Raw genomic sequence first — 16087 nt, 5'->3', positions numbered from 1 at the left:
TCAAACACGAACTCCACAGCACCATAATGGCTACACTGAAAACTGGGAAGTTTGGTATCAAACTTCTCAGCACAATAAATGCACACTGATGCCAGTGTACATTTTATTGTAAAATACACCACAGAGGGCACCTTAGAGGTGCCCCCTGAAACTTAACCGACTATCTGTGTAGGCTGACTAGTTTTAGCAGCCTGCCACAAACCGAGACATGTTGCTGGCCCCATGGGGAGAGTGCCTTTGTCACTCTGAGGCCAGTAACAAAGCCTGCACTGGGTGGAGATGCTAACACCTCTCCCAGGCAGGAATTGTCACACCTGGCGGTGAGCCTCAAAGGCTCACCTCCTTTGTGCCAACCCAGCAGGACACTCCAGCTAGTGGAGTTGCCCGCCCCCTCCGGCCAGGCCCCACTTTTGGCGGCAAGGCCGGAGAAAATAATGAGAAAAACAAGGAGGAGTCACTGGCCAGTCAGGACAGCCCCTAAGGTGTCCTGAGCTGAGGTGACTCTAACTTTTAGAAATCCTCCATCTTGCAGATGGAGGATTCCCCCAATAGGGTTAGGATTGTGACCCCCTCCCCTTGGGAGGAGGCACAAAGAGGGTGTACCCACCCTCAGGGCTAGTAGCCATTGGCTACTAACCCCCCAGACCTAAACACGCCCTTAAATTTAGTATTTAAGGGCTACCCTGAACCCTAGAAAATTAGATTCCTGCAACTACAAGAAGAAGGACTGCCTAGCTGAAAACCCCTGCAGCGGAAGACCAGAAGACGACAACTGCCTTGGCTCCAGAAACTCACCGGCCTGTCTCCTGCCTTCCAAAGATCCTGCTCCAGCGACGCCTTCCAAAGGGACCAGCGACCTCGACATCCTCTGAGGACTGCCCCTGCTTCGAAAAGACAAGAAACTCCCGAGGACAGCGGACCTGCTCCAAGAAAAGCTGCAACTTTGTTTCCAGCAGCTTTAAAGAACCCTGCAAGCTCCCCGCAAGAAGCGTGAGACTTGCAACACTGCACCCGGCAACCCGACTCGGCTGGTGGCGATCCAACACCTCAGGAGGGACCCCAGGACTACTCTGATACTGTGAGTACCAAAACCTGTCCCCCCTGAGCCCCCACAGCGCCGCCTGCAGAGGGAATCCCGAGGCTTCCCCTGACCGCGACTCTTTGAACCTAAAGTCCCGACGCCTGGGAGAGACCCTGCACCCGCAGCCCCCAGGACCTGAAGGACCGGACTTTCACTGGAGAAGTGACCCCCAGGAGTCCCTCTCCCTTGCCCAAGTGGAGGTTTCCCCGAGGAACCCCCCCCTTGCCTGCCTGCAGCGCTGAAGAGATCCCGAGATCTCTCATAGACTAACATTGCGAACCCGACGCTTGTTTCTACACTGCACCCGGCCGCCCCCGCGCCGCTGAGGGTGAAATTTCTGTGTGGACTTGTGTCCCCCCCGGTGCCCTACAAAACCCCCCTGGTCTGCCCTCCGAAGACGCGGGTACTTACCTGCAAGCAGACCGGAACCGGGGCACCCCCTTCTCTCCATTCTAGCCTATGTGTTTTGGGCACCACTTTGAACTCTGCACCTGACCGGCCCTGAGCTGCTGGTGTGGTGACTTTGGGGTTGCTCTGAACCCCCAACGGTGGGCTACCTTGGACCAAGAACTGAACCCTGTAAGTGTCTTACTTACCTGGTAAAACTAACAAATACTTACCTCCCCTAGGGACTGTGAAAATTGCACTAAGTGTCCACTTTTAAAACAGCTATTTGTGAATAACTTGAAAAGTATACATGCAATTTTGATGATTTGAAGTTCCTAAAGTACTTACCTGCAATACCTTTCGAATGAGCTATTACATGTAGAATTTGAACCTGTGGTTCTTAAAATAAACTAAGAAAAGATATTTTTCTATATAAAAACCTATTGGCTGGATTTGTCTCTGAGTGTGTGTACCTCATTTATTGTCTATGTGTATGTACAACAAATGCTTAACACTACTCCTTGGATAAGCCTACTGCTCGACCACACTACCACAAAATAGAGCATTAGTATTATCTCTTTTTACCACTATTTTACCTCTAAGGGGAACCCTTGGACTCTGTGCATGCTATTCCTTACTTTGAAATAGCACATACAGAGCCAACTTCCTACATTGGTGGATCAGCGGTGGGGTACAAGACTTTGCATTTGCTGGACTACTCAGCCAATACCTGATCACACGACAAATTCCAAAATTGTCATTAGAAATTGATTTTTGCAATTTGAAAAGTTTTCTAAATTCTTAAAAGACCTGCTAGGGCCTTGTGTTAGATCCTGTTTAGCATTTCTTTTAGAGTTTAAAAGTTTGTAAAAGTTTGAATTAGATTCTAGAACCAGTTGTAGATTCTTAAAAAGTATTCCAACTTTTAGAAGCAAAATGTCTAGCACAGATGTGAATGTGGTGGAACTCGACACCACACCTTACCTCCATCTACAGATGAGAGAGCTAAGGTCACTCTGTAAACTAAAGAAAATAGCAATGGGCCCCAAACCTACCAAAGTACAGCTCCAGGAGCTTTTGGCAGAGTTTGAAAAGGCCAACCCCTCTGAGGATGGCAACTCAGAGGATGAAGATAGTGACTTGGAGGGAAATTCCCCCCCTCCAGTCCTACTTAGGGAGAGCAGGGCTTCTCAAGCCCTGACTCCACAAATAATAGTCAGAGATGCTGGTTCCCTCACAGGAGGGACCAACAACTCTGAAATCACTGAGGATAACTCCAGTGAAGAGGACATCCAGTTAGCCAGGATGGCCAAAAGATTGGCTTTGGAAAGACAGATCCTAGCCATAGAGAGGGAAAGACAAGAGATGGGCCTAGGACCCATCAATGGTGGCAGCAACATAAATAGGGTCAGAGATTCTCCTGACATGTTGAAAATCCCCAAAGGGATTGTAACTAAATATGAAGATGGTGATGACATCACCAAATGGTTCACAGCTTTTGAGAGGGCTTGTGTAACCAGAAAAGTGAACAGATCTCACTGGGGTGCTCTCCTTTGGGAAATGTTCACAGGAAAGTGTAGGGATAGACTCCTCACACTCTCTGGACAAGATGCAGAATCTTATGACCTCATGAAGGGTACCCTGATTGAGGGCTTTGGATTCTCCACTGAGGAGTACAGGATTAGGTTCAGGGGGGCTCAAAAATCCTCGAGCCAGACCTGGGTTGACTTTGTTGACTACTCAGTGAAAACACTAGATGGTTGGATTCAAGGCAGTGGTGTAAGTAATTATGATGGGCTGTACAATTTATTTGTGAAAGAACACCTGTTAAGTAATTGTTTCAATGATAAACTGCATCAGCATCTGGTAGACCTAGGACCAATTTCTCCCCAAGAATTGGGAAAGAAGGCGGACCATTGGGTCAAGACAAGGGTGTCCAAGACTTCAACAGGGGGTGACCAAAAGAAAGGGGTCACAAAGACTCCCCAGCAGAAGGGTGATGAGACAACCAAAACTAAAAATAGTAAAGAGTCTTCTACAGGCCCCCAAAAACCTGCACAGGAGGGTGGTCCCAGAGCCTCTTCACAAAACAATGGGTACAAGGGTAAAAACTTTGATCCCAAAAAGGCCTGGTGTCATAGCTGTAAACAGCATGGACACCAAACTGGGGACAAGGCCTGTCCCAAGAAAGGTTCCACTCCAAACTCCCATCCAGGTAACACTGGTATGGCTAGTCTCCAAGTGGGATCAACAGTGTGCCCAGAGCAAATCAAGGTCCACACTGAAGCTACTCTAGTTTCTGAGGGTGGGGTGGATTTAGCCACACTAGCTGTCTGGCCGCCTAACATGCAAAAATACAGACAGCAACTCTTAATTAATGGGACTAGAATAGAGGGCCTGAGGGATACAGGTGCCAGTGTCACCATGGTGACAGAGAAACTGGTTTCCCCTGGCCAATACCTGACTGGAAAAACTTACACAGTCACCAACGCTGACAATCAGAGAAAAGTACATCCCATGGCAATGGTTACTTTAGAATGGGGAGGGGTCAATGGCCTGAAACAGGTGGTGGTCTCCTCAAATATCCCAGTGGACTGTCTGCTTGGAAATGACCTGGAGTCCTCAGCATGGGCTGAGGTAGAGCTAAAAACCCATGCAGCAATGCTGGGTATCCCTGAACTGGTGTGTGTGAAAACAAGAGCACAGTGCAAGGCACAGGGTGAAAAAGTAGAGCTGGAGTCTGGAAAAATGGCCCAGCCTACCAAGAGAACAGGAAAGTCAGTTGGGAAACCAACTGCAACACAGCAAAAGAAAGGGAACCTCTCTTCTCAGGAAGAAGTTCTGCCCTCTGAGGGAACTGAGCCTTTGGAGCTTGAACCTTATCAGGTTGAGCTCTTAGGCCCAGGGGGACCCTCAAGGGAAGAGCTGTGTAAGGGACAAGAAACCTGTCCCTCTCTTGAAGGCCTTAGGCAGCAAGCTGCTGAAGAGTCCAAAGGCAAGAAAAATGGAACACATAGGGTCTATTGGGAAGATGGGCTCCTATACACTGAGGCCAGAGACCCCAAACCTGGTGCCACTAGGAGAGTGGTAGTGCCTCAGCTGTTCAGAGAGTTCATCCTAACATTGGCCCATGACATTCCCCTTGCTGGACATTTGGGACAAACCAAGACGTGGGAGAGGTTAGTCAACCACTTCTACTGGCCCAATATGTCCAACATGGTTAAGGAGTTTTGCCTCTCCTGCCCCACCTGTCAAGCCAGTGGTAAGACAGGTGGGCATCCAAAGGCCCCCCTCATTCCACTTCCAGTGGTGGGGGTGCCCTTTGAAAGAGTGGGTGTGGACATAGTTGGTCCACTGGAACCTCCCACAGCCTCAGGAAATATGTATATCCTGGTAGTAGTGGATCATGCTACCAGGTATCCTGAAGCTATTCCCCTTAGGTCGACTACTGCCCCTGCAGTAGCCAAGGCCCTCATTGGTATCTTTACCAGAGTGGGTTTCCCTAAGGAGGTGGTGTCTGACAGAGGTACCAACTTCATGTCAGCATACCTAAAGCACATGTGGAATGAGTGTGGAGTGACTTATAAATTCACTACACCTTACCATCCACAAACTAATGGCTTAGTTGAGAGATTCAACAAGACATTAAAAGGCATGATCATGGGGCTCCCAGAAAAACTCAAAAGGAGATGGGATGTCCTCCTGCCATGTCTGCTTTTCGCTTACAGGGAGGTACCACAGAAGGGAGTAGGGTTCTCACCCTTTGAACTTCTGTTTGGTCATCCTGTAAGGGGACCACTTGCCCTTGTTAAAGAAGGCTGGGAGAGACCTCTCCATGAGCCTAAACAGGACATAGTGGACTATGTACTTGGCCTTCGCTCTAGAATGGCAGAGTACATGGAAAAGGCAACCAAAAACCTTGAGGCCAGCCAACAGCTCCAGAAGTTTTGGTATGACCAAAAGGCTGCACTGGTTGAGTTCCAACCAGGGCAGAAAGTCTGGGTTCTGGAGCCTGTGGCTCCCAGGGCACTCCAGGACAAATGGAGTGGCCCTTACCCAGTGCTAGAAAGGAAGAGTCAGGTCACCTACCTGGTGGACCTGGGCACAAGCAGGAGCCCCAAGAGGGTAATCCATGTGAACCGCCTTAAGCTCTTCCATGACAGGGCTGATGTGAATCTGTTGATGGTAACAGATGAGGATCAGGAGGCAGAGAGTGAACCTCTCCCTGATCTTCTGTCATCAGACCCAAGAGATGGCACAGTAGATGGAGTGATCTACTCAGACACCCTCTCTGGCCAACAGCAGGCTGATTGTAGGAGAGTCCTACAACAGTTCCCTGAGCTTTTCTCCCTAACCCCTGGTCAGACACCCCTGTGTACCCATGATGTGGACACAGGAGACAGCATGCCTGTCAAAAACAAAATCTTCAGACAGTCTGACCATGTTAAGGAAAGCATCAAGGTGGAAGTCCACAAGATGCTGGAATTGGGAGTAATTGAGCGCTCTGACAGCCCCTGGGCTAGCCCAGTGGTCTTAGTCCCCAAACCTCACACCAAAGATGGAAAGAAAGAGATGAGGTTTTGTGTGGACTACAGAGGGCTCAATTCTGTCACCAAGACAGATGCCCATCCAATTCCAAGAGCTGATGAGCTCATTGATAAATTAGGTGCTGCCAAATTTCTAAGTACCTTTGACTTGACAGCAGGGTACTGGCAAATAAAAATGGCACCTGGAGCAAAAGAAAAGACAGCATTCTCCACACCTGATGGGCATTATCAGTTTACTGTTATGCCCTTTGGTTTAAAGAATGCCCCTGCCACCTTCCAAAGGTTGGTGAATCAAGTCCTTGCTGGCTTGGAGTCCTTTAGCACAGCTTATCTTGATGATATTGCTGTCTTTAGCTCCACCTGGCAGGATCACCTGGTCCACCTGAGGAAGGTTTTGAAGGCTCTGCAATCTGCAGGCCTCTCTATCAAGGCATCCAAATGCCAGATAGGGCAGGGAACTGTGGTTTACTTGGGACACCTTGTAGGTGGAGGCCAAGTTCAGCCACTCCAACCCAAGATCCAGACTATTCTGGACTGGGTAGCTCCAAAAACCCAGACTCAAGTCAGGGCATTCCTTGGCTTGACTGGGTACTACAGGAGGTTTGTGAAGGGATATGGATCCATTGTGACAGCCCTCACTGAGCTCACCTCCAAGAAAATGCCCAAGAAAGTGAACTGGACTGTGGACTGCCAACAGGCCTTTGACACCCTGAAACAAGCAATGTGCTCAGCACCAGTTCTCAAAGCTCCAGATTATTCTAAGCAGTTCATTGTGCAGACTGATGCCTCTGAACATGGGATAGGGGCAGTTCTGTCCCAAACAAATGATGATGGCCTTGACCAGCCTGTTGCTTTCATTAGCAGGAGGTTACTCCCCAGGGAGCAGCGTTGGAGTGCCATTGAGAGGGAGGCCTTTGCTGTGGTTTGGTCCCTGAAGAAGCTGAGACCATACCTCTTTGGGACTCACTTCCTAGTTCAAACTGACCACAGACCTCTCAAATGGCTGATGCAAATGAAAGGTGAAAATCCTAAACTGTTGAGGTGGTCCATCTCCCTACAGGGAATGGACTTTATAGTGGAACACAGACCTGGGACTGCCCATGCCAATGCAGATGGCCTTTCCAGGTTCTTCCACTTAGAAAATGAAGACTCTCTTGGTTAGTCTTTCGTTTGGGGGGGGGTTGTGTAAGGAAATGCCTCCTTGGCATGGTTGCCCCCTGACTTTTTGCCTTTGCTGATGCTATGTTTACAATTGAAAGTGTGCTGAGGCCTGCTAACCAGGCCCCAGCACCAGTGTTCTTTCCCTAACCTGTACTTTTGTATCCACAATTGGCAGACCCTGGCATCCAGATAAGTCCCTTGTAACTGGTACTTCTAGTACCAAGGGCCCTGATGCCAAGGAAGGTCTCTAAGGGATGCAGCATGTCTTATGCCACCCTAGAGACCTCTCACTCAGCACAGACACACTGCTTGCCAGCTTGTGTGTGCTAGTGAGGACAAAACGAGTAAGTCGACATGGCCCTCCCCTCAGGGTGCCATGCCAGCCTCTCACTGCCTATGCAGTATAGGTAAGACACCCCTCTAGCAGGCCTTACAGCCCTAAGGCAGGGTGCACTATACCATAGGTGAGGGTACCAGTGCATGAGCATGGTACCCCTACAGTGTCTAAACAAAACCTTAGACATTGTAAGTGCAGGGTAGCCATAAGAGTATATGGTCTGGGAGTCTGTCAAACACGAACTCCACAGCACCATAATGGCTACACTGAAAACTGGGAAGTTTGGTATCAAACTTCTCAGCACAATAAATGCACACTGATGCCAGTGTACATTTTATTGTAAAATACACCACAGAGGGCACCTTAGAGGTGCCCCCTGAAACTTAACCGACTATCTGTGTAGGCTGACTAGTTTTAGCAGCCTGCCACAAACCGAGACATGTTGCTGGCCCCATGGGGAGAGTGCCTTTGTCACTCTGAGGCCAGTAACAAAGCCTGCACTGGGTGGAGATGCTAACACCTCTCCCAGGCAGGAATTGTCACACCTGGCGGTGAGCCTCAAAGGCTCACCTCCTTTGTGCCAACCCAGCAGGACACTCCAGCTAGTGGAGTTGCCCGCCCCCTCCGGCCAGGCCCCACTTTTGGCGGCAAGGCCGGAGAAAATAATGAGAAAAACAAGGAGGAGTCACTGGCCAGTCAGGACAGCCCCTAAGGTGTCCTGAGCTGAGGTGACTCTAACTTTTAGAAATCCTCCATCTTGCAGATGGAGGATTCCCCCAATAGGGTTAGGATTGTGACCCCCTCCCCTTGGGAGGAGGCACAAAGAGGGTGTACCCACCCTCAGGGCTAGTAGCCATTGGCTACTAACCCCCCAGACCTAAACACGCCCTTAAATTTAGTATTTAAGGGCTACCCTGAACCCTAGAAAATTAGATTCCTGCAACTACAAGAAGAAGGACTGCCTAGCTGAAAACCCCTGCAGCGGAAGACCAGAAGACGACAACTGCCTTGGCTCCAGAAACTCACCGGCCTGTCTCCTGCCTTCCAAAGATCCTGCTCCAGCGACGCCTTCCAAAGGGACCAGCGACCTCGACATCCTCTGAGGACTGCCCCTGCTTCGAAAAGACAAGAAACTCCCGAGGACAGCGGACCTGCTCCAAGAAAAGCTGCAACTTTGTTTCCAGCAGCTTTAAAGAACCCTGCAAGCTCCCCGCAAGAAGCGTGAGACTTGCAACACTGCACCCGGCAACCCGACTCGGCTGGTGGCGATCCAACACCTCAGGAGGGACCCCAGGACTACTCTGATACTGTGAGTACCAAAACCTGTCCCCCCTGAGCCCCCACAGCGCCGCCTGCAGAGGGAATCCCGAGGCTTCCCCTGACCGCGACTCTTTGAACCTAAAGTCCCGACGCCTGGGAGAGACCCTGCACCCGCAGCCCCCAGGACCTGAAGGACCGGACTTTCACTGGAGAAGTGACCCCCAGGAGTCCCTCTCCCTTGCCCAAGTGGAGGTTTCCCCGAGGAACCCCCCCCTTGCCTGCCTGCAGCGCTGAAGAGATCCCGAGATCTCTCATAGACTAACATTGCGAACCCGACGCTTGTTTCTACACTGCACCCGGCCGCCCCCGCGCCGCTGAGGGTGAAATTTCTGTGTGGACTTGTGTCCCCCCCGGTGCCCTACAAAACCCCCCTGGTCTGCCCTCCGAAGACGCGGGTACTTACCTGCAAGCAGACCGGAACCGGGGCACCCCCTTCTCTCCATTCTAGCCTATGTGTTTTGGGCACCACTTTGAACTCTGCACCTGACCGGCCCTGAGCTGCTGGTGTGGTGACTTTGGGGTTGCTCTGAACCCCCAACGGTGGGCTACCTTGGACCAAGAACTGAACCCTGTAAGTGTCTTACTTACCTGGTAAAACTAACAAATACTTACCTCCCCTAGGGACTGTGAAAATTGCACTAAGTGTCCACTTTTAAAACAGCTATTTGTGAATAACTTGAAAAGTATACATGCAATTTTGATGATTTGAAGTTCCTAAAGTACTTACCTGCAATACCTTTCGAATGAGCTATTACATGTAGAATTTGAACCTGTGGTTCTTAAAATAAACTAAGAAAAGATATTTTTCTATATAAAAACCTATTGGCTGGATTTGTCTCTGAGTGTGTGTACCTCATTTATTGTCTATGTGTATGTACAACAAATGCTTAACACTACTCCTTGGATAAGCCTACTGCTCGACCACACTACCACAAAATAGAGCATTAGTATTATCTCTTTTTACCACTATTTTACCTCTAAGGGGAACCCTTGGACTCTGTGCATGCTATTCCTTACTTTGAAATAGCACATACAGAGCCAACTTCCTACAATCTTCCTATACAGAGGCAACAGGACTTTCTACTCGAATTAAGCATGTTGCCAAAAAACGTAAAGCATTCCTTTAACAGCACAAAACATGCTTCAGAACAACAAGGGGATGAATCAGACATTCAACCCATTCTGGAGGTTATGGATAGTAAACAAAGGAGAATTCATATCCAGAGAGCGACTGGAAAAAATATTGCTTCTCCACCTCCTCATACCAAAAGGAAGTTAGCATTCCAGGAAACTCTGGATACTGCCCCACCACCGGCGAAAATCTACAAGCAAAAGAAAAAGCCAAAAACTGTTGAGCTTTCTCCACCACAATCGCCTCAAACTTTCCTTTTCACCACAAATTTACTCCACCACCACCGCCTTCACCCTCACCCTCTCATACTTCCTCACAAGATGAAGAAAGAGGTGATACTAGTTACTCCATAGATCCGTGGAATATGTATGACTCTGATCCCATCCCACCTAACGGTCCTGATTTGTATCCCACAAGACCATCTCCATCCGAGGATACAACAGCATACAGTCAGGTTATCTCTAGGGCAGCTGCATATCATAGGGTGCAAATGCATGCTGAACCATTAGAAGAGTATTTCCTTGTCAACACCCTATCCTCAACTCAGAAGCAGTACCGCAGTTTACCAATGCTCCCTGGTATGTTCAAATATGCAGATTAGATTTTTGAAGAGCCTGTTAAAGCTAGATTTCTAACACATAGAATTGATTAAAAAAATTGAAGCCTGCACCAACAGACCCAATTTACATTTCATAGCAGTTACCACCAGACTCAATTGTAGTCAGTGCCTCCAGGAAGCGCTCAAACAGCGAGTCCTCTGGGGATACTCCTCCCCCTGACAAAGAAAGCCATAAATTTGATGTGGCAGGTAAAAGGGTAGCAACACAAGCAGCCCATCAACGGCGTATTGCTAATTCCCAAGCCCTGTTAGCTAGGTATGACAGGGCACATTGGGATGAGATGCAAGAATTTTTGCAATATCTCCCACAAAGAACATCAAAAGAGGGCACATCAAATTGTAGAGGAAGGACAAGCTATCTCAAACAACCAAATTAGGTCTGCTCTGGATCCAGTTAATACTGCAGCTAGAGGAATAAACAGCAGCATTAGCATCAGGTGACATGCTTGGTTGAGGTCCTCAGGTTTTAAACCTGAGATATAGCAGGCGGTCATTAATATGCTGTTCAATAATCAGCAGATTTTTGTACAGAGTGGACACAACAATTGATAAAGTAAAAAAGGACTCGGAAACAGCAAAGGCCATGGGAGCCCTTTATACTACACCATTTCGGGGTTCCTTTTGAAAACCTCAGTTTAGAGGAGGATTTAAATCCCAAGCTGCAGAGTCCTCCACTTCCCACTCAAAACAGGGACCACAGTATTACACTAGGGGGTCTTTCAGGGGTTGTTACAGAGGACAACATTTCAGGCCCAGGGGTAAATTCCCTGCCTCAAAAGGTCCTTCTACCTCCTCAAAACAATGACTTCCCCTCCGTTCCACAGCAACACACATCTCCTGTGGGAGGAAGATTGCAACATTTAAATTCTCACTGACAACAAACTACAACACATCACTGGCAATTATCCGCAATAGTTATTGCCTAAAACTCATCTCTACTCCACCAGACATTCCACCCTGTTTTCACAGGTTCGCTCTCAAACACACTGCTCTGGTGAAACAAGAGGTAGTCTCTACTTCTAAAACAGGCAATAGAAATAGTTCCCATCAGTCAGCAAGGCACAAGAGTATATTCTCTATACTTCCTCATACCAAAAAAAAATGGCACTCTCAGACCCATTCTCGATCTCAGGCCTCTAAATCAACATATCTTGTCAGAGCATTTTCACATGGTCACTCTACAGGATGTCATTCCCTTGTTACAAAAACAAGATTACATGACCGTGTTAGACCTAAAGGACGCTTACTTCCACATTCCTATATGCCCAGCTCATCGCAAGTACCTAAGGTTTGTAAAAGCAGGCAAGCACTTTCAATTCAAAGTACTACCCTTTGGGTTATCAACAGCAACAAGAATGTTCACAAAATGTCTAGCTGTAGTCGCAGCATACCTCAGAAGGCAGCACATACATATCTTCCCTTATCTAGATGACTGGTTAATAAAAGCCAGCACCATTCTAAAATGTCAACAGCACACACAATATACAATAGATACCCTACAAAAATAATGGTTCACAATCAATTAATAGAAATTTCACCTTCATCCAGCACAAATTCAATCTTATCTGGGAACAATTCTCCACAGTCAGTCAGCATTAGCCTACCCAAATCCACAACGAATACTTGCGTTTCACACTCCCATTTCAATCTGCAGCACTAGATGCCACGAGCAAATGTATACTGGGTAAGTGACATTTTCCATATATTCTTTCCTTTTTTTTTTTTTTTTGCTCAATGGCTTTTAAGTGCCTGTGTCATCCACTGCGGTGTTTACATTAGGTTTCTGTTCTGTCATCCACTGCAAAGCAAGCAATTCATTTCAGTGTGATAACGTCTCTATTTTTCACATTTGAGGTAGTCTTTTATAATTACTTGATGCATTGTTTTGTGCTTTTCTGGGAGCTGATTTAGTTTGCATAGCAAACCACTATGAAGAGGGTAGAAGTTAACTTCATTGGGAGCTGTAAAAACATCAATTTGTGGGTTTGTTTTTGTTTGATACTTTAAAACTGTGGTTGTGTTCTCTTGCAGGAACGTGTAGATGTGGCCCGGCAGATCGAAAAACTAGAGTATCACAACAGTAAAGCAAAGCAACATAACTCTTGGTTCCAGCAAGCAGCTGAAGCTATGGAAATAGACCTGGATGATGATTTATTAATAGGTGGAGTGCATTTTATTTTTTAAATTAAGTTGTTTATTGTCAGTTGCCATCGATGTATAGGTGGAATAATGCATTGGAGAAAGAAACTGTGAGGGCTGACGAAGTGCATAATATGCAGATAGTTAAATTATTAAATTATGGTCTTTGCGGTCGCTGTCACTAGTGTTCAGTATGTTTTGCAGCGTGAATCTTTTCTGCAAAAAAATAACTTTTCTGCCATTAAGTGGTTGGGTTTGGAATTCTCCCTTGTATTATCAGTTCTTCTTGCTGTTTTTCTTATTTTTTTTTGGGCGTGGGGGGGTCACTGTCCCGCAATTTGATGCCTAATCCAGCCTCTCCGGTCATCATACGCACTCCCCGGAAGCTCCCACACGTGGTTGCCATCTTCAATTTTTTTTTTCACACCATTGTGTCTGAAAGCATTACTGAAGGCTCTCCAATCATTGAAAATAAGAAATTTGCTCAAAAGATCAAGGAAGAAGCAGAAGTACCGGGCAAGACTACCGAAATCGGTTACTCATTTAAGATTCATCAAGACTACATGTCGAGGGTGGACCAAAAAATGTCCAGACAGGGGTCCCCCTGTTCCATATGACATAGAGAAAACACCCTTAGAATTATGCCTGAAGTGCCATCATAAGTTTGCATAAAAGGATAGCCACCAGGTGTGCAACCTTTGCCTTTCGCTAGATCACAGCTGGGAAGCCTTCGCAGACTTTAACCCAAAGACCTTAAAGGCAAGAGACAGAGACACACACACTACATCAGCAGGGGCAGAAAGAGACTCTGTCACTGAGAAACCTGGGTTTGTCGAGCAAAGAGAAAGACCACATTGCCGAATTTGCAGAAGGCAAAGGCTCAGATGCCGAAATGAGGGTCATCGACGTTGAGTAAGAACAGCGAAAACAAGGAGAAATTTTCCTGGGTAACGTCAAAAAGAGATTTGGGGGTGAGTCTCGAACAACAGACTCCGTCACAAACACCTGCCTTTTGTGTCGAAGATCTCGCAGACTGAAGGCAAGCAGACTCAGAAATAACCCCTTGGGGACACAGCAGGAGATCGAACAACCAAGAAGACAGAGTCAAAAGATGATCAAAGTCTAGAGGGGCCAAAAACAGGGTCGAATGTTACCCAGACCAAAGAAGCCTCGATGTCTTACGAAGTTGACTCCTACACTCAACGCTGAAGACCGCATGGCCAAGATTGAAAGTAAGGTGTCTTGAAGCCGAAATGGCCGTGATACTGCAAATGAAAAAAGGGTTTGAAACCTCTCTTAGAAAATTTAGAATTCCACCAAAAACTTTGACAGAAAAAACACAATAAAACAAGGTCCAAAACAGCTTGAGCACCCAGTGACCCCAGAGCCACAGGAAAAGGAGGAAAAACAAGACATCTGTGAAGAGGAAGATCCTGAAACCCAGGGCATGTTCCAGGAGACAAAGGGGTCAGAATACCTCGAGACGCAGTGGCATGACATCAAAACTGATTCCCCAGAAGAGGGATGGTCACACATCCACTGAGACTATTGCCTCCGGGTGACCTTGCAGTGTATAATCAGTTAATAAAAAGGGCTTCCGACAAATATGGGGTGCAATTGGAAGAAGGAAAATCACAATAATGTTTTCTTCTTTTGACATTGTTACCTTCCCAAAGTAGCAGCCAATGCTCCCAAATACATTAGATCAGGGAAGAGAGGCCTTTAAGGAAACTGCAACAAGCAGGTCATTAACACCAACGTCTGAGAAAATAATTTAAACACTCCTCAGAATACCCAGAAAACTTCAAGGGGAGGAGGAAGGTGACTTCAGACAAATGGATTCTCAACATCATACGATTTGGATGTTACATGAAACTGAACAAACAACCACCAGTAAAAGGACCAGTGTGGTCCACACAAAGGAGGCAACAACGCCTCTGTTTACTACTACAGGAAGTAAAAGAATTGCTAAAAAATACAGCAAAAGAAAGAGTACTGAAAAACAAGATTGTAGGAAGCTGGCTATGTATATACTATATAGAAATGAGATAGTGTGCACAGAGTCCAGGGGTTCACCAGAGGCTAAAGTAGGTATTACAAACGCTTTATTTTGTGGGAGTGTGGTTGAGCATTTAGGCATATCAGAGGATAGTGCAAAACATTTGTTGTACACACAGAGGCAAAAATAGAAGCACACACTCAATCACTAATTTCAGGTCAAATGTTTTTATATAGCAAAAATATTTTTTGTTACTTCATTTCTAGAACCACCTGATTCTGATTGCAGGTTAATACACTTGCAGTTAAGTAGTAAGCATATGTATCAATAGCATTTTGTTTCAATTTGACAAGTTAAACGGTTTTCAAGTAAATAGCAAAAATCTGTTTAGGGGGGGAAGAAAATTTAGCACAGTTTTAATGTAAGTACAAGTCTCCGGGGGTTACGATGTCCAAAGGTTGGGGTTCAAGTTAACTCCAAACACACACCTCCAGCAATATGGGGCCAGCCCTCATCCTCCCTGCTCTGTGAACAGATTTCTAGTGGGCAGGGACTTCCCTTTAAGGGCCCTAGTTTTGACACACCACTGGTCAGTGTTCTTCATGGCTCCATGCTTCTGATGGATACAACTACCTGTGGATTCCTCACCTCATGAATACTCCCATGGCGCCAGCATTCGACGGAAATCTTCTTACTAGTCTCTGCACGTCGACGAGGACGTCACTGTCTCGCACGCGACGCCGTCTGACGTCATACAGGCAATAAGAGGTCCTCGACGACGTGCAGACGTCAGTTCCCTTTTTTTTCCGTGCATTCGAAACGGTTATCTTCGAGGGAGCAACTGTTACTCTTGCGGTTACAGTGTATATCTTGCTGCGTACTCTTTCTCTGTGGAAATAATGTCGCAGAGAAAGTCTGGATTTAAGCCTTGTCGTGAGTGTGGAGGCAAGATGTCGGTGACGGATCCTCATTCCGATTGCCTTTGGTGTTTGAGCTCCGACCATGACGTCTCGACTTGTGATTCATGTCAGCACATGAATCCGAAGGCCCTTAAAGAACGCGAGGCGAAGCTGTTTATGGCCAAGTCAAAGGAGAAGCATCACAAGAAAAAGTCTTCTCCAAGACATCGGCGTCATCGAGACTCCCGGCGCCGTAGAGAATCTCGGCGTCATTCAAGGGAGGCTCGTTCCAGGTCTCCGGATCGGCGCCGGAGAACATGGGAGGTCAGCCCCACGGTGACGCCGCATCCTTCGACGCCGTTGCTCTCTCCGGCGTCTCCAACTTCGCCTGGACAGGCGTCGGTGATTGAGGTATTGGAGCCTCAAGTGTTTTCTCCGGCGCAGACGCCGAGGCCGGCGTCGGGGT

At 47.3% G+C, this 16087-nt stretch overlaps 1 protein-coding gene across 1 annotated transcript in view; it reads left to right on the top strand.

Annotated features, from left to right (window-relative positions):
* DDX24 (DEAD-box helicase 24) overlaps positions 1-16087 on the top strand; it is a 212536-nt gene that overhangs the window by 183433 nt on the left and 13016 nt on the right. The window contains exon 8 of the mRNA XM_069208236.1: positions 12616-12745. Coding sequence (XP_069064337.1) covers positions 12616-12745 — 130 coding nt within the window. The remainder of the gene's footprint in view (positions 1-12615; positions 12746-16087) is intronic.

This window comes from Pleurodeles waltl, chromosome 9 (genome assembly GCF_031143425.1).
Source record: "Pleurodeles waltl isolate 20211129_DDA chromosome 9, aPleWal1.hap1.20221129, whole genome shotgun sequence".
Taxonomy (NCBI): domain Eukaryota; kingdom Metazoa; phylum Chordata; class Amphibia; order Caudata; family Salamandridae; genus Pleurodeles; species Pleurodeles waltl.
Note: the sequence above shows the minus strand (reverse complement) of the source record. Positions and strands in the feature narration are given on the sequence as shown.